This window comes from Rattus rattus, chromosome 3, assembly GCF_011064425.1.
Source record: "Rattus rattus isolate New Zealand chromosome 3, Rrattus_CSIRO_v1, whole genome shotgun sequence".
Taxonomy (NCBI): Eukaryota; Metazoa; Chordata; class Mammalia; order Rodentia; family Muridae; genus Rattus; species Rattus rattus.
In genome coordinates this window covers 203,484,866-203,502,531 of record NC_046156.1, presented here as the reverse complement: position 1 = coordinate 203,502,531, position 17,666 = coordinate 203,484,866, and the positions used below count along the sequence as shown (strand labels likewise).

The 17,666-nt window shown below is 47.0% G+C and overlaps 1 protein-coding gene across 1 annotated transcript in view; it reads right to left on the bottom strand.

The window, feature by feature from the left end:
• The window catches only part of Thbs4 (thrombospondin 4), a 46,553-nt gene extending 38,290 nt beyond the window's left edge, over positions 1–8,263 (bottom strand). Inside the window, exons 1-2 of the mRNA XM_032896889.1 lie at positions 8,002–8,263; positions 4,024–4,227 (exon numbers count right to left, since the gene is read on the bottom strand). Coding sequence (XP_032752780.1) covers positions 4,024–4,227; positions 8,002–8,089 — 292 coding nt within the window. The 5' untranslated portion in view covers positions 8,090–8,263. The remainder of the gene's footprint in view (positions 1–4,023; positions 4,228–8,001) is intronic.
• Positions 8,264–17,666: the final 9,403 nt, after the last annotated feature.

The window sequence follows — 17,666 nt, the reverse complement described above, 5'->3', positions numbered from 1 at the left end:
TAAGAATTTGACAGGTCATTTTTACCAGAAACATTACCTATATCCTCCTGTTTGCAGAAGTTCTCCAACATGGATTCATTAAAAAAAAAAAAAAAAGAAAGAAAGAAAGAAAGAAACCTCTTTTCAAACAATTTACACTATAATTCCATAATTTCCACAAAATGTTGTGTCACTGTTTATGTTATTCAACTTGCACATATGGAATCTGTTTCCTTTGGGGCCTTGCTTTAGTCCCTACAAAGTGTTGTGGTCGTAAGGGTGTCTTGTCTCTGCTGAGAAAGAGCTCATAGCATATTAGAGGGACTTGTAAGCAATTAAAGTACTAAGCACAGCACAGTTAGTCCTCTCTTGGCTAGGAAGCATAAAGTCTATAAAGGAAACCGAGATGGTGACTGGATGGCTCTTCTGTGTGCAGGATTTTGGTATTTGGAGATGGTGCAGGGCATGTAATGGTTAGAACAGAGGACAGGTACAAAGGGACAGAGACAGAAAGACGGTGTGAGTGGGCCCGCTACTCTTTCTAGCAGAAGCACAGACTGCAGACAAGGCCACCGTGAGGTATGATTTGGGAAGCCCAGTTGAGGGTTATGTGGCAGAACCTGAAAGGGTGAGGCAAAGGCACCTCATACATTTTGGAATGGGGACACTGCAGGTCTCTGGTTGGATGTACCTTGAGTGAGTCTGTTTTGTCAGCAGTAATGACATGGCAGGGGTGGGGTGACTTAGAGGTGGGGAGAATGGAAGCAGAGAGCTCGTTGCAGGCTCTTCTGAGGTCGTCATGAGTCACACTTGAGTTTATTCCAGGAGTTCCTCTAGGACCAGAGGGCCTGATTCTGTTCTCTAATACCATCTCTACCGTTATCTTCCGGTCCCCATCTAATGCTCAGTCAGGCCTGTTAACGGGAGAGGTGGGCTTTACTTCCTCTCAGGTTCGTTTAGTCAGCAGAAATGCATTTGGCTTGCTTCTGAGTGTGGTATTGTCTTTTTCTGCAAACTAACTGAAGGGAGACCAGCTAAGCCTTGGTCAGTTGAGGGATGCCTGGAAACTACTGTGCAGGGAGAGAACTCTCTCAAGGCTCTGTGAACTAAGTCAGTAAGACTGCCATTAAATGCTTCAACAAAAAGTCATAACCACATGCCACCTCTTCTTGGACCCAGAAACTCGCTGACTCTCCTTCACTGTGCAGTTCATCATGGCTGCCGCTCCTTCCTACTGCTTTGGATTTAGCAGTGGTGGCAAATGTGTGTCTTTTCCCTGCTTTTCTAGAGAAACAACTCAACGTGAAAATTTCAACTCCCCAAGCTTTAATAGCCATATAACTTCTCTTTACTCTCTGAGAACGCTCATTTCCAGATCCTCCCAGGACTCTTCCTGCTGGTCACATTTTTCTAAGAATCACATCATTTCCAACAGGCTATGACAAAATGCCTGGGACCAACAACTTAAAGGAAGGACGTTTATTTGGGCTCACATTTGCAGAGGTGCATGGGCGGAGCGCCGTGATATGGAATATGAGGAGGAGTGGAGTGCAAATTGGTCACTTTATGGCAGAGAGAGAGAGAGAGAGAGAGAGAGAGAGAGAGAGAGGAAGGGGGAGGGGAAGGGAGGGAGAAGAAGAGAAGCAGAAACTGGAGTGCCCATGTCCCTTCAAGGGTATGGCCCCAGTGACCCAACTGCCTTAGCCCCATGTAATACTCTTCCAGTGGCACAAAACCTTAGCCCATGGGCTTTAAGGAACATTTAAGATTTGAACCAGAAGAGGAGGGTTGGGGATGGAACTTATTGGTGCAGTGCTTGCCATAATGAAACCTCAGGTTCTATCTCCAGCACTGGGAAACAAATGAGTGAAGGTTTCAATCTTTCCTCTCCTCTAAAAGGTTGACCATCTAGAACTTATAGCCACATGACACTGCCAGCTTCTCTTCGGTGGAAACAGTAACAAGCCCTTCGCTTGTTACTAGACACACCGTGAGTCTGGTGTTACTTTGGCTTTGAGAGTAAATGGGAAGCATCAGTTCCGGAGAGATTGCTTCCACACAGAATGGCTGCCTTAGAAACAGTGTAAGATACAGTGAGTAACAACAGTTGGGAGCAGCTTTTCATTCTCGCTGTTATGCTGAATTGAGCAAGAGCAAAGTCTTCCAGTGCATCTGAAATAGCCGAAGCCTTATCAACTAATTCGAGACATGTGAGGAAAATGGAGCTGCTGTCTCATGGGAGGTGGGGATGGGGGGCAAGTTACCCTTCATGGAAGCATGGAAGGGAACCAGGGAAAAGAGCAGGAGGGCTGACCTATCTGCTCAGTATGCCCCATTATGTGAAGCACACCCAGGGACAGACCATAGGAGAAAGCCCGTAGGAGATGAGTAAGAGCCAGGAAGAGGGGATAGGAAAGGGTTACAGTCCACCCTTCTCTGGTTTTAAACTCTACTGTTCTGATCAAACAAAGGCTTTCCTCTCTCAGCCTGCAGATCTAAGGGGTCAAGTACAAGTAGGTCTAAGAGGAACGCAGAAACACTAGGAAGGGCCTACTTTATAAAGCCAGTTGAAATAGATATAAAACCCGGGCAGAGGCACTGGCTCTCCTGTTTTAGAAATTCATGAAGCAGAAAAATATGTATCTGTGACATTCCTTAATAAACAGGAACAGGTGCTGTCCCCAGAGAATGGGAGGGAGGGGGGAGGGTGAAAACCCATGACCTTTTCCTCTGGGAGCCATTTCTCAGCGCAGATAGTTACTCCCTTTGACAGGAAAACAGATAACAGAGTCCATTTGCTCAAGGTGAATGAGCTGAGGGCTGTTCATTTTGCCCTGCTGCTTGCGGTGTTGTCTCCTGAAAACCTGCAGAGCCCTCGCCAAGCTGTGAGTTCCATCGGCTCAGCCATGGCGTCTGAGGGAACTCGGGAAGAGGGAAGTGGTCTCACACTCATCCACTGAATCCCCAGTGTGATAGCATCAGGAGGCGAGACTTTGAGAGCTAGCGAGCCGAGCCTGGGTCCTGAGGGTGGAGCCTTCTTTATAGGATTCATGCAGTTACAAGAAGAGACATGAGAGCATACACTGCCCACACATTCTAGAGACCCAACGAGAAGATGGATGTGTGAGAAAAGCACCACGCCTGCCAGGAACTTAAACATGGTCTAAGACAGTCTCGCCAGTCTCTAGAACGATGAGAAATAAACGTCTGTTGTTCAAACTACATAACCTACACACTGATTATAGCCAAGGGTGTTAAAGCAGCAGGTAATCACCCTGCTCTCGTCCTTTCGGAACTGGCTTCAGAATTCAGAATAACCTGAGGATGGAACCATGCCAGAAGACATCTTGTGGTGAGAGAGGGGACACGAGAGTCAAAGGAAGGGATGGAGTGTTGTGGAATGCTACCGTATCACTGCAGTTTTGCACTCCCGGTAGCTGTGATTATGAGACTAAGGTCTGTACAAGACTGGGCCCGCCAATATTCTGCCATAGGTTGGAAAGGATCCAATGCTTCCCATGGATCTATGCATGCTCAGTTCTAATGGTGGCTGGAGGGTGCGGGATAGACGGCGGCTTCTTCAGTGGCGTAGCCGCCAGCAGTCACATGGTATTCCTCTAAATGATCCCACGACCTGTGCTGCTGTGACCGATTCCAATGAAACGCATTGGCTTACAACAAACAAACAAACTAACTCCTCGAGACATGGACGCAGAGGACTGGTTGGGACAAGAACGGGAACCAGTGTGACAAGAGCAGGCAGTGCTGCGGTGGTGAATTCAATGAAAACGCATTCCATGCATCTATGTTAATGCCATAGTGAAGCCTACTGTTCACGTAATATGGTAACAAAAGACATATTGGCCACAGCAAGTCTTCACCTCTCTCTCTCTCTCTCTCTCTCTCTCTCTCTCTCCCTCCCCTCTCCCCCCCCCCCCACCTTCATGCAGGGAAGTGTCCAGCGAGAACATGGCACCCAAAGGGAAACTCAGTGGAAAGCAGACCAGGAGGAGCCCTCCGTGGAAACCCTGCGAGCCAGCTCACCTTTGTTCAGGCGTCCCATCACAGTGAATTCAAAGTATTTGCTGTTGTCACTCGAGGAGTAGAGGCCAAAGATGGTGGCTGAGCTCTTACTCTGCAGCTTGAAGGTGGAGATGACATAGAGCTCGTGCAGGGTGGGGTCTGTCAGGACCGGCTGCAGGGCGGCCGGGTTCAGCCTCTGGCTGGAGGATGGCAGAAGGTCAAAGACTAGAGAGACGAGAAGGAAGTGTGGGGTCACTGAGGACTAACCTAGGGCAGGTGCTCTTCCTTTCGTTGTTCATTGGTGGGGGCGCACTTGACAATAAGCTACGAAACAGCGTGAGCTCATCTTGCGGCTCCCTCTCCCCCTCCCTACCTCCCCCACCCTCCCCCTAGCCACCCCTACACTGACAAATTCACAGGTTCTTCCTGTCTTTAATGGCGGCTGGACATTTGAAGCAGAAGGAACACAGCACAATAGTTTTGACTTGCTATAGCCCTAAAGAGAAATCTAGATTTGCAAACACAGAATTGGATTTGGCTGAACAAGTGACTCTGAAAATGTCCACTAGGAAAAGAACTGAAGGCTTAAAGCACAGGGTGGGACGGAATGAGAGCAGCCAGCTAGGTGTTCCTCTCGTGTCCTCAAGCAGCGCACTGCACTAATGAGGTCCTTTAGGTGCCTGCTGGGCCACGGCCAATTGCATCTTCCAGTTCCATGACTTGACAGGGAGGAGGCAGAGCCCATGCCTGTGGTGGCGGACAGAGTATAGCAAAAGGACTAGCCACTTCTGTGAGGGCCTGTATGATTTTCCAATATTTCTGTTAAAAAAAAACCCACCGAGGAAACAAAACAAAATGACGTGTGATTTATTTGACTCAAATGTATCCAGAGGGATGGAGCTGGTTACAAGAGGTAAGTTCTGCGTTTGTATACTGTGGACTGTTGTTTTTCGTCAGGAGGCAGAACTTTCTGAGCATCACTGACGTGGGAAGGGAATGTCCAGAGCCACTGAATTCTCCCTGTCAAAGCTGACGGGGACAACACTGACACTTACAGAGAGTGCTTACTGAGACATACAGATATCGCTTGAACACTTCCCTGACTGGCTCGGAACTTCATCACCTACAGCTGTCTCTTGTCTACAGTAATCTGATTGTTAAAAGGGTGACGCTGATGGCCAACGGAGAGCTCTTACCCACCAGCAAGATGAAAAGCATCCTCACAGAAAAATAGGCAATGCTTGTATGCCCGTTTAGTTAGTAATGGCACAATTGCTAACTTAAACAACAGTATTTTTGCTCTCAAATTGGGAAAAGTTAAAAATACAGTAATACCTGGCACTGTAGGTGAGAGTTCAAGGTGTTCTCACATGTTCTGTTCAGTGAGACTTAAATTAGTAAAAATTCTCTTTTTCCGGTAGTGGGGATTGAACCCAGGGCCTCATGCACGTAGACAGCTTCTCTATCACTGTGTCACGTCTTCGGGTCAAATCAGAAACATTCGGAAGGTAGTTTAAATAACAGTATCAGAGACTCTGAAACACGATGCCTCTTGACCCAACAAATCTACTTTAAAAATGTATTGGAAGGGGATATAGATAACAGACTTAGGTACAATATACTGACACTGTGATCTATAGATTCCTTACAGGCGTGTAAGGGACTGGGTGAAACTAGAAACTGGGAATATGGAAGCCCTCTGGGCTGAGTACTTTGCTGTGAAAATGTCAAGAGAAGGACTTTACAGTCAAAGCAATGGCTGGTGTCAGTCCAAGCCGTCAATCACTTCAGTTGTCCAATAAGATGCTAAGTATTGATATCAAAACACCAGTGACAAATTTGGTGTCCTACACTACAAAACAGACTAAATTAATTTTGGCCCAGGATTTTTGAAATGCAGTTAATTCATACGGAAATAGGAAAATGTTTGTGGTAAGTTTTCAAAAGTTACAAAATTATATAGATGTAGAGCATGCTATCTTTAGTGATTTATCTGTTTGGACAAATATTTAAAACAAAAGTTAATTCGATAACATCTTCACATTAACTGTAGCTACTCGTAGGTTGTATAAGGCTTTTTTGTTTATTTTCTGGCAATTGTAGTTAATTTCTTTTGACAATGAACAAGCATTGCTTTCTACTAAAATATTAATAAAATTTTAAGGCAAACAGGAAAAACCGTAGTTACTCGAGAATGTCCATTTTTTTTAAACAGATAATTTATTTCCAAGTTGGATCTCTGCTGTTTCTTTCTCCTAGAAGCCCTCACATAATAGTGATTTTAATACTAAACGGGTTGAAAAGCAAAGTATTTCATGTATCCTTCTAGTATCCCACATCCTCAAGCTACAAAAATAGGTTTTTAATTTCTAGAGAATTGAAAATTTATCATTCCCACCAATGGGGGATAAGGTTGAACAAAAGCGATGTACTTGAAAACTCCGTTCTAGATAAGAAACGGACGTAAAGGGTTGGGGATTTAGCTCAGTGGTAGAGCGCTTGCCTAGCAAGCGCAAGGCCCTGGGTTCGGTCCCCAGCTCCGAAAAAAAGAAAAAAGAAAGGAAAAAAAAAAAAAAAGAAAGAAACGGACGTAAATTCAGAGTTTGAGGACTGTCTTCCGAGCTGGACTCCTGATGCTTCCTGCTGTTGCAGCTCGGTCAGGCCTGTGATCTAGCTGGCTCTGCGTGAGAACTTCAGTCTGCCTGGCTCCTCATCTGATTCATTTGTTGCTCTCTAGAGGCTGAGCAGGGCTTAGTGAGCAATGACTTCAGAGAGCGTTTTGAGGAGGAAATAAGACACTACCGTTTCCTATTAATGCTAGAACAGTTCAGTAAAAGTACCGGGATCCAAGCAATGAGCCTTTAGTGTTAGAGGTGAGATTACTGCTACTGATGAGCATGGAAATTGAGTACCTGCTAATTTAGGTGTAGCAGCTCGCCTCAGAGGGAAAGGAGATAAGTGAATTAAATCAGTTGAGCTGCTGATTGCCGACTTGATAACTCTATAAAAGAATCTACCAGAAACCTGACTTAATCAGATTGTCTACAGCAACTAAGTTAACGGGGTAAGTTAAGTTATATCACTTGCACTCAAGTCTCCACAGAACTGTCAGGTCTAACCTACACCACAAAGTCGTGTGCTCCAATGTCAAGAATTTATATAACAGAAAAATATTATATAATAGAAAATAACCCCTGGACTTCAGTGCAGTGAGTGGTGGCCACTGTGGTGGCATAAAGGGAACACAGGCTGCCTGCCCTGGCAGGCTTTGCTCAGCCTCGGGAAGGAAACATTTGACTCCTCCCGTGTTTCTTCTAGCTTTCTCCATTCTCAGTCCATAGTAAAACAACCCGGGCGCACAACCCGGGCGCCCAACCCGGGTCAAGAGGAAAGCCAATGTGCACAGCCCGTCAGAGTCCTGAGATCCTTCCTGGCTGTAGCAATTGCTTCCTTGTGATCTTTACAAGAAATTTTGCTTAAACTTAAGTGCTTTCTACCTGAAAATTATTCCAACTCCCTGTCAAATATTGATTTTTTTTTGGGGGGGTCGTTAAATTAGCCTTTGAGTATAAGGAGAAGCGCGGGAAGGCGGGTAGAGTAAAGCAGTGTTGCTCTGAATTGTCACTTAGTGCCAGAGCTTCCCGGAGAGAGGGGACTGGAGGGGACAGACACTGGTCTGCAGCCAACTAGGATTCCATCCCCTGCCAGAGGACCAAGGACCCTGTGGCACATTCTGCAGTGAATGATGAAATAAGTTTGCACACCCTCCAAACTATAGTTCAAGGAATTGGTCCTGTGGTTGGGTAGTGGAATTGGAGAAAATTCTAGACTTTCATCATCACTTTCAATAATGTTGTACTTCCATTCTGGTCCCAGAGGAACAGAGAGGTGCATGGCGAGGACCCAGGAACCCAGGCAGAGCAGCGAGTGGCCCCTCTAGGTGATCTCGGGACAGCGACAGCGGGCTGGGTGCAGAAGGGACCAGGGGAGGCCACTTACCCTGGGGTGTGGCCTGGGCGCCCGCCCGCTGCCACGGCTGCAGGACCAGGTGCAGTAGGAGGAAGGCGGCCGCGCGTGGGGCTAGCATGGTCACTCTTCTGCTCCCCGAAGGCTGTACAGGCGACAGCGACAGCCTCTGTGTGGCTCTGCCGGGGTAGGGCGCTGTCAGCTGGCCTCGGGCAGTGAGCGGCGCAGGTGGCGAGCAGGGCAGCGCGCAGCCGTCGGAGGGGCGCTGGCTGCTGGGCTCCGCGGCCGCAGCCCGCGCTTTATGGTCCAGCCACCCGGAGCGGGGGGAGGGGTGCGGGGGAGGACCGAGTGGGGCGGCCCCCTTGGCCAGGATCCCCCATTTGCCAGGAAGAGCAGGGGCGGCGGGAACCGGGAGCTGGGGGCCACCGAGGGAAACGCCGGTGCGGAGACCAGACAGAATGGAATGAGGTGGACAGTGGGAAGGGGTGGGTGGACACAGGAGTGTGTGAGGAAGGGAAGGATTTGAAAGGAAGAATAGGGAGCAGAGGATGGGCAGAGAGGACCACAACGGAGGAGGCCAGTCCCCAGCCTTGAGCTCCTCTATTTTTTTTCCTCTTAACTTTTTATCTTTTCTACAGAAACACCACTTGAACATGTCTCTAAAGTCTCCGATTGCTTTCCGGACTGGTCTCGACTGCTGAATCCTCCACAATTCTGCTTCCTGTGGTCCAGAGGGCAGTAGGATTTGTGTATTTCCACAAGCTTTTCTTGAAATTTGGAAATGATGACTTTTTTTTTCACCAAGTTTTGAGACACAAAGAACGACAAGCGGAAAGGGTTTTTATTTGTTTGTTTGTTTTGTTTTTTTGGTTTTTTTTTTTTGGAGGGAGGGGTGGAAATAAAAACATCTCAAGGTATCCAGGCAGACAGTCAGGGATGGAGATGCCAAGCCTCGTGGATGATTTACTTCAGGCTACTTTGCAAAAGTACCCACCTTGGGCAGCTCAACGTCTCGAAGGTTCCGTTTGAAGTATGGAGGTAGGAAGACACAGCAGGGGCGCCCGGTGGCCCTTCTTCCTCCAGGCGTCCTCAGAGGATGGCATGGATTAACTGAAGGGAAAAGCATTTGCAAAGCCGCAGTAAACATATTCCCTGTGTAACACTCCCCACCAGTGCAGAGGGCCCTTCAGGGTATTTCTAGACCCATCTCATTCGTCTCAAAGAATTCCATTTGTAGACTATCTACCACCAGCTGGGTGGCTCACCCACCATTCTCTCTCCACGTTTGCCAGAGTAATCCCTCTCCGGTTCTGATTGTGTTTAGAGCTAATAAGCTGGGGACCTGAGCTGTCCTCCCAGATATCTTCTCTTCCGGGTCTGGTAACGCCTCCTCTGGGCTTTCTTTAATGTTGTTTCATCTAGCACATTAGGCAGAATGGGTCACCATATGCCTACCAGTTAGAAATGAAAGCACACAAAAGGGGCAGGCATGCGTTCCTATGCACTACGACTGTAAATATGAGATGGGCCAGACTGTGGAATATCTTTTCAGGTTTCCAAACCGCATCTCGAGGTTAGAGGGGGTGGAGGGCTCCGGCCTATGCTATAAACAAAACAGCTCTGCCTTTCAGTGTTCCGTACGATTCACGCAGAGTAAGTTTTCCTTGAAGCGAGTGTATGAATATTTACATGTTTGAAAGCCAACATTCAGCTGGATGAATGCATTAAAATCTTTCGGGAAGTTTACACACACAGACACACACACACACACACACACATACAGACACACACACAAAATTAGGTGACTACAGGGCACCAAAACCACAAGTAACAAAGCTTATAATGGTACATGGACATAATCCAAGGACTCAGAGCTTCAGAGAGGCAGGAGTATTATGAGTTTTAAGCCATTCTGGGCTACAAAGTGAATTCGAGGCTAGCATGTATTATATAGTGATACCCCCCCCCCCCAAAAAAAAAGCCAAGGGAACAATTGCTGTACCGCCTAACACCACAGCTTTCTCTGACACAGGATGGGACCACTCCCTAAGTGAGTCAATGAGCAAGGATCTCACTGTCCTGGGTGGTTTTGTTCAGTGTGTCAGATGTTGCTGTCCCCTCTCACATCAAATGCCATTCCTCCACACGCTGGCCAAGAGTCCGGATAAAGTGAGAAACGAGAGAGCACTGAGAAGGCAGACCAGAGTATTTCCATATCTCTGATCTGATGACTGTACCTTCAGTGTGATCCTGTAGCTCGGATCCACCGTAGACCGAGCTCGTATCCTAGGGCTGTTTTCTCTCCAGCCACTGCCCCATGGCTCTCTGTTTGAAATCTCCACTCCTCATTTATTAAGCATTTTCCGACACTGAGTTTTTCCTACTTGAAATATCTTGAGCACTTTCTGCTTTTCTCACGCGAGGAAGACTAAACTGTAAGATTTGGTACTGAAGGTTGGTACTGTTTGGTCTCGCTTGTTTTTTAAAGTGACCGTGTAGCTGTCTTAGAAACCTGTTCCTAGCAGGTTCCTAGGAAATCAGCTTGCACATGTAAGCACACAATGCATTTTGATTGAACTTGACTCTTAGGGATAATGGAGACATGAGAGAATGAAAGGACTTCCTCCTGGCTTAACTAAGTTATCTAGGGTTGCTTTCGGGGAACATTCACTTTCAGAAAGCTAAGCACTGAGGGGTCTTGGGAAGTTTCTCTTCACGTTGTCATAATCAAAAGGAAATGTGATTATAACAAAATGTATTAAATTAAAAAGCTCTGGTGGAGGCATGCCTGCTACTATGCTGTGGCTAGCAGGCGGGTGGGCGCCAACGGTGAGCAAGTCCGTGTTGAAGAAGTGGGAGAGAAGGAAGCAGAACAATGTGTGCACTGTGAAGAGAGTAGGGACTGGAAACATGAGGTGGGTGAGGACCGGCTTGGTGTGAATAGCCTACTAGGCCACCTGAGGCCATGGTGACCCAAGGCCATAGTGACATTCCTGGTCTGGGCTGCTGTCTAAGGCCATGTTGATGTCCAAGGGCAGCATAGAGCTGGTCTTGCCCCTCTCCTGGGTAGCACGGGAGATTTGGCTCTGGTGGCATGGGTGCAGGAGAGCTGGTCCTGCCCTTTGCCACCTGCTGCGCCAACGGATGGAACGGTCCCTTGCCTGAGCAAAGCAGGAGAACTACCCCTGGTTGTGTGGGCAGAGGAGAACTGGTGGGCCCAAGAGAAGAATGTGGGCCCAAGCTACCACCCAGACCCGGATCCAGGGCTTTGAATTGGCCCACCCTACCCCATCTACGACCTGCTAGAGTGAGTAAAAGGGCAGGTTCTGCAGATCCAAACCCGCAGGATCTCCATGACACAGGACAACAGGATATCCAAGAGGAGTCCCTGTGAGGATCCAGTGTGGAGAGTGTAGCAGAAGCCCGAGATCTGGAACCACACCAATGACTGGTTGCAATGAACATGTGTAAGTAAGGCTAAACAGCAAAGAGGTGTGCTGGCACCCTGTGACTCTCAGCTGCTGTGCTGAGGTGTTTTATTTACTTTATATTTTCTTTTTGTTTTCTTTGGGAGGGGGGAGGTTGCAAGGGCTGAGGATAGATATGGAGGGACAGGGAGATGAGTGGGACTGGGGTGGATGATGTGAAATTCCCAAAGAATCGATAAAAAGTTTTTAAAAAGTGGCGAAGAAGGCAAAAAAGAGTCAATCAGTTTCATGCCCGTGTTTCTTTGTTAAGATATTCACGGTTCCAAAGTAGATTGGAGACCTCAGTGTAAGACTGGAAGCTGCTAGAGAACATTAGTACGAGTTTTTCAAGATACGGGCAGAGGCGGGGATTCTGTGAAAAAGACCCCACAGCGTCTGTTAGAATCCAAACGCCACTGAGCAGCAAAGGAGACAACCACCAGAGCGAAGAGACAGGTTCAAAAGTGAGGAGAAATGTTTGCCAACCACACATCATCAGGGGGTTAATAGCTAGGATATAAAGAGAACTCCAATAAATAAACAAATTCTCTCCCTCCCCTGTCTCTCTCCCTCCTCACATAAACACCATCATCATCATCACCACCACCACCACCAACATCATCATCATCATCATCATCACCACCACCACCACCACCAACATCATCATCATCATCATCATCCAATCAGTAAATGGGCCAGTGAATTGAACAGACAACTTGAAAGAAGAAACACATTTGACCAATAGATAATGAAAAAACATTTAATAGTCTTACTCATCACAGAAATAAAAATTAAAACATCTTTAGACTCCATCTCACCCTAGTCATAAAGAAAGCTTGATAACGAATGCTTCTGAGGATGAGGGAAGGGGAACCCTCTGCCCCGTTTGCTGCCACATGTTCACATAGCCAGAATGGATCCTGACTAGACATCCGCCAACAGCTGAAGGGATAGGAGAGCTGGGCTGCATATATACAATGGAATACTCCTCTACGAAGAAAAGTGAAACAATGAAATTCAGGAAAATGCGTTTAACTGGAAACCATTATGTTAAAAAAAAAAAAAAAAAAAGAAGCCAAGCTCAGAAAGAAAAATAGAATGTTTTGTCTTACACGCAATACCTGGATTTAAAATTTCTCTCTGAGTGTGCGCGCGTCTGTGTGTGTGTAAATCTGTGGTTGCACTTACACTGAGTTTTATCTCGTTATTTTAATAGCATCTGAATTTATTTGTTTAATTTTCCCAGCGTCAGGCTCTGAGCCCCTGGGGATCATCTGATTACTTTCGAAAGCACCAGTGCAGTGTCCCATACTCAGTGATGATAGATCCTGGCTTCGACGTCTTTTTCTGAGCACTGTAACTGTGGATAGCAGCTATGGTGACACTAGTAGTCTGTGAGAATACGCAGTTGTTTAGAGACGGGGCTGGCCTGCTCAATGGGCTTTTAGCCGAAGTTCTCAACAGCACTGTCACGATCGTGTTTGCTTGCACCAACACCTTGCTAGCCTTGAAGAGGAGGCGTGTACAAAGTGACATGACCTGAGGTTAAGCTAGCCTCGATCTACGGAGCACTGACTCAGACAGAATAGCCAACCCCACGTGTGAGTTGCAGACCTTCATCACCCATTGACGGCAGGTAGTTCATTAGGCAGAGTCGTCATGGCAATGGATTACTGGTGTACACTGTTTTTCCTTCCCCACAGTATGCCATAATGAACAGCACGACTCAGTTTTTGATGTTTGCTGACAACTTTCAACTCTGTAACTTCTCTTTCATTTCGCCCAACATCTAGGTAAATATGTTAAAAATGGGATCCACCCTTCGTTGTGTGCCTAGCTAGCCCCAGGTATGGGGACCAACCTCTCCCTACATCAGCGAGAGGACCCCACAGCTGTTCTCTCCACTCTCTCTTGGGTCACATCTTGACCAGTGAGGGATCCCATGTCACTCTTTCTGAAGGAAGGCCTTATCAGGCAATCAATAAATATTTCCATGGCATCCTGCACAGCACATGTGCCTGGGATGGGGGACAGGGATTGGGATTGTGTGGGCCGTGCTCAATCTACTGTAGGGTGTCTACTGTGGGACAGCTGGGAACCTTAGCACATTTACTGTGCACACACACAGGAGGAAGAGTTATCTGATGTCAGTAGGAGCTCTTGGGAGGAGCATAATCTCAGGCTGTAAGCATCTCTGAGGAGGAAGATGGAGTTAATGTTTCTGTACATGATGTCAGCATTCGCATGTGGACCAGAGCAAATCTTTATCAACTCCCATGGGTCTGAGGCACTGGGGTCCTTGTCAGTAACATATATGGCTCAGGACTGACTTCCTCCGCCCTTCACACATCTCAGCCAAGCTGTGTGGCATCAGCATTGACCACGACATCCACACTTGGGATAAAAGCATCCAGGCTCGTCCCATAGGACAGCTATAACACTTCTTCATTAGTGGGAAAATTACTATGCACCTCTATTTGACACAGCTAAGTGGATGCTTTATACATGTTTGTTTATTGATATATGTTACTCTCACTTATGCCAGATTTCTACTTGAATTCTAGAATGGATTATAAATGGGAATTTTTAACACAAAATGGAAAAGCTAATATGGTTTACATTCCCCTATGCGATGACATTTATACCAGAGCACTGGCTGTATGTGGATGCCGAACTCTTCTTTAGTTGAATGTTAATAATAAAGGAAGGGAGACTTGATGAAGTGACGAGAAAATAGCTTTCCTAGAAACTATTTAGCCCAAATAATGGTCCAGGAAATGAAGAAGGGGGTTTTTGATTAGTACACAATTAAACAGAGATTTTTTTTTTTAACTCCAAAATTTAGCAAATGCTTTGTTATAGCAATTAAGCATGGAAGATTAGGGAAACACGGAAAGAAGAGTGTAAAAATCACTCATTTTCATCCTCACCGGGGGTCTCGGTGGACTCTGCACAAAAGCTTGTCATTAAGCTTCTTTAATACGCGTTACTAAATTGTGTGTAAAATGCCTTAGAGAAAGAGCCCGAGATGCCGCTGCGAGCACATCTATTCGGCTAATAAATATGCTCACTGAACTCTCGAAGCCCAGAGAGTTTTGACAACCGGCATTTCTTAAATTAGCTCTCTCTTTCATTAGCCCACCGTCAATCCATCCACATGTGAATTCTGCAGTGGGGATGATAACAATAACAGTGGTGTAGGAAAACCAAGTCCCGTGCCAGGTTTCCGAATGCTTTTGTTAAGAAACATGGCAGGGCGTGTCTGTAGGGCAGACATGAGAGCTGCCTCCAAGTTTTGAAACCGCATCGTGTAGCTCAGGATGGTCTTGAGGTTGCTAGGTAGCTAAGAATGGTTCTAAACTGCAGACCCTCTTGCCTCCGTCTCTTCCGTTGGGATGACAGGTGTGCATTCCCACACTCAGCTCAAATACGCATGAATCCAAGGAAAGGAGTCCAGGAGTTGGGATCATTTCTTTTGATCTGTGTTGAGGTTCAACAGCAGAAGTTGTAAGCAAACGAAACAGTACTGCGTGAGCTCTTAAGCATATATATTTAACCTAACTAAAGTCCTAGCACCCAAGAGATATTATTAGTCAGCACGAAGATTGCCTCTCTCTGTAGCTCTAAAGGACTTAACTAGTTTCCAACTCTCCATTCGAAAGTTATGAATTTTGCTACCCACTAATTGACAAAAGTATTACATTCAAATGAAAGTTTGCCAGTGGAGCATAGAACGCTAGTTTATTTTTATTAATATTAACACAGTAGATTACCCAGCAAATTAATTGCTATGCGTCTATCCACTCAACTTCTATTGACATTCTTCGAGAATGTACCCAGTGCTGTTAGGCAACAGACACACAATGAACGGAGTACAAATTCCACTTCCAGGCCACAGCCCTGGTCAGGCAAACGGGCAATAGAAAGAATACACAGGCTTCAGGGGAGGCATGCCATAGGAAACAAGGAGGGAATCCAGGAGAAGGCACGCGGTAGCTGGAGAGAGTTGGGAAGGCCTCCCCAAAAGAGGTGATTTTTTTTCTTTGAAGGATGCATCCTCCAGGTGACAAAGTAGGGGAGACCATTGTGAGCAAAAGGATTGCTTGTCACATAAAGACCATGGAGGGAGATGTACAAAACCCTTCTGGGTTTCTGACCTTGGGTGCCATTCCCTGAGTCAGGGTGTAGCTTGAGTTTTGCCATGTTGAGTTTAGGTGCTCGTGAGGACTGGTCTGTGGGGTGTTCAGTGGCTTGAGTCTGTGTCTAAGTGGGGAGATTATGAGTCTGGGCATCAGTAATTTACCGATAGCAATTAAAACTATAAATATAGATGGGACAACTTAGAATCGGTGTAAGCCAAGAACGGGTAATGGGGGATGCTAAGGATCCCCTGACATTGCAAGAGCAAGAAAAGAAGCAGCAAATGTAACAAAACTGCAGGAACAAAATCTGGAAAGCGGTGTCAGGGAGGCGCCGTAAAGTAGTCGGGCAGGGTATGCAGTAAACACTTCTGGATGCACCTGGGGTAAAGCTGGGCTGCAGAGTGCATGGTCAGCACCCATGAGGGCCTGGCTTCCATCCCTGGCACCAAACAACAAATAAAAATTAAAATCCACCGTGCATTAAACGATACAGAGGTTATTGTTGGCCGCACCGAAGGAAGCGGTTTAATGGAGCACTGGGGTGGGGGGCAGAGATCCGCCATGACAGTGAGGGTGAAGACTTGGGAGTAGGGACAGCAGGACCCCTGACTGTCGAGAGGCATGCCTTTGGGGTGGAAGAAGGATGTAAGGCAGTGGCTGTGGCAGATAGATGATGCCAATTGGAGTGAAGTAGACCCTCTGGACAGGGGAAGTTCACACGTGATGCCGGTTCATCAACCACGCTAAAAGAATAACCAGCAGGGTTTGGTGGCCTATGAAATTTGATACTTTATTTGTTTTTCTGTATAGTTAAACATTTTCATGGTGGCTGTTATCTCTCTACCAACACAGACGTCACATGGATGAGGGTGGCCTGTAACAGACTGTAACAATCCCCACTGGGAGTTCATTATTCCTTTCTCATGAACTCCACAGGAAGACTCAGACAAGCTTCAGCCAGTTAACAGTGCTGTAAGTCAGGTTCAGCGACTGAACTTTCCTCACGGCTGCAAGATTGGGGCTGAGGCTCCCTCTCCCCTCTCTCCCTCTCTCTCCCTCTCCCCTCCTCCCCTCTCTCCTCCTCTCTCCCTCTTCTCCCTCTCCCCCTCCCTCCTCTCCCTCCCCCTCTCCCCTCTCTCCCTCTCCCCTCTCTCCCTCTCCTCCCTTCTCCCTCTCTCCTCCCCTCCTCCCCCTCTCTCCTCCCTCTCCCCCTCCCTCCCCCTCTCTCTCTCTCTCTCTCTCTCTCTCTCTCTCTCTCTCTCTCTCCCCCTCCCTCCCTCTCTCCCTCCCCCCCCTCTTCTCTCCCCCCCCTCCTCTCCTCTCTTTCTCTTCCCTTCCCTCTCCCCCCCCCCTCCTCTCCCTCTCTCCCTCTCCCCTCTCTCCCTCTCTCCCCTCCCTCCTCCTCTCTCCCTCTCCCTCTCCCCTCCCCCCTCTCTCTCCTCAGAACTATTCCATATTCCACCGACTCCAAAGGTCTTATTGTCTAGCACTGAGTCATAGTCACATTCATACTTTTTCTGCCACAAAAGGAGAAGGTGCCGCTTCCGCGTTTATATTCTCTGTTATGTGAGGTGGATTCCATCAGGAAGGGAAAAGAGAACGGACTGTCAGCTCCATGTCCTCCATGACCACTGTGCTCACTGGGTAATTCCTGGCGGGTCTCTGGTGAATGGTTTTTATTTTCCTGGGAGGTTTATAGTGCCATAAAACAGATGTGAGGTTTGAGAGGAAAAAATGTTCTGGTCAATCAGATACAAGTGAGAGTATGGAGAAGAAATAAGACAGGGGAAAATAGAGGTCAGAAAGAGAGAAGGATTCAATTTCTGCCATTTAATTAAAGAGGATTTAATGTGGCTCATAGGCCAAATATAGTCATCGCCTCTCTTACTAGGGCCAGGAAGCCAAGAATGGGTTTAATAGCTTTAAATGGTTGGCGGAAGAGTAATATTTCTGACACGTGAAAAGTATATGAATCCCAATAAAGGTTGATTAGACCCAGTTATGCACCTCTGCCCATAGCTGTTCGTGTGACCCAGTGACAAAGAGGAACCGTTGTAGAGAGTCTCAGGCCTGCAAGAAGCCAACAGAA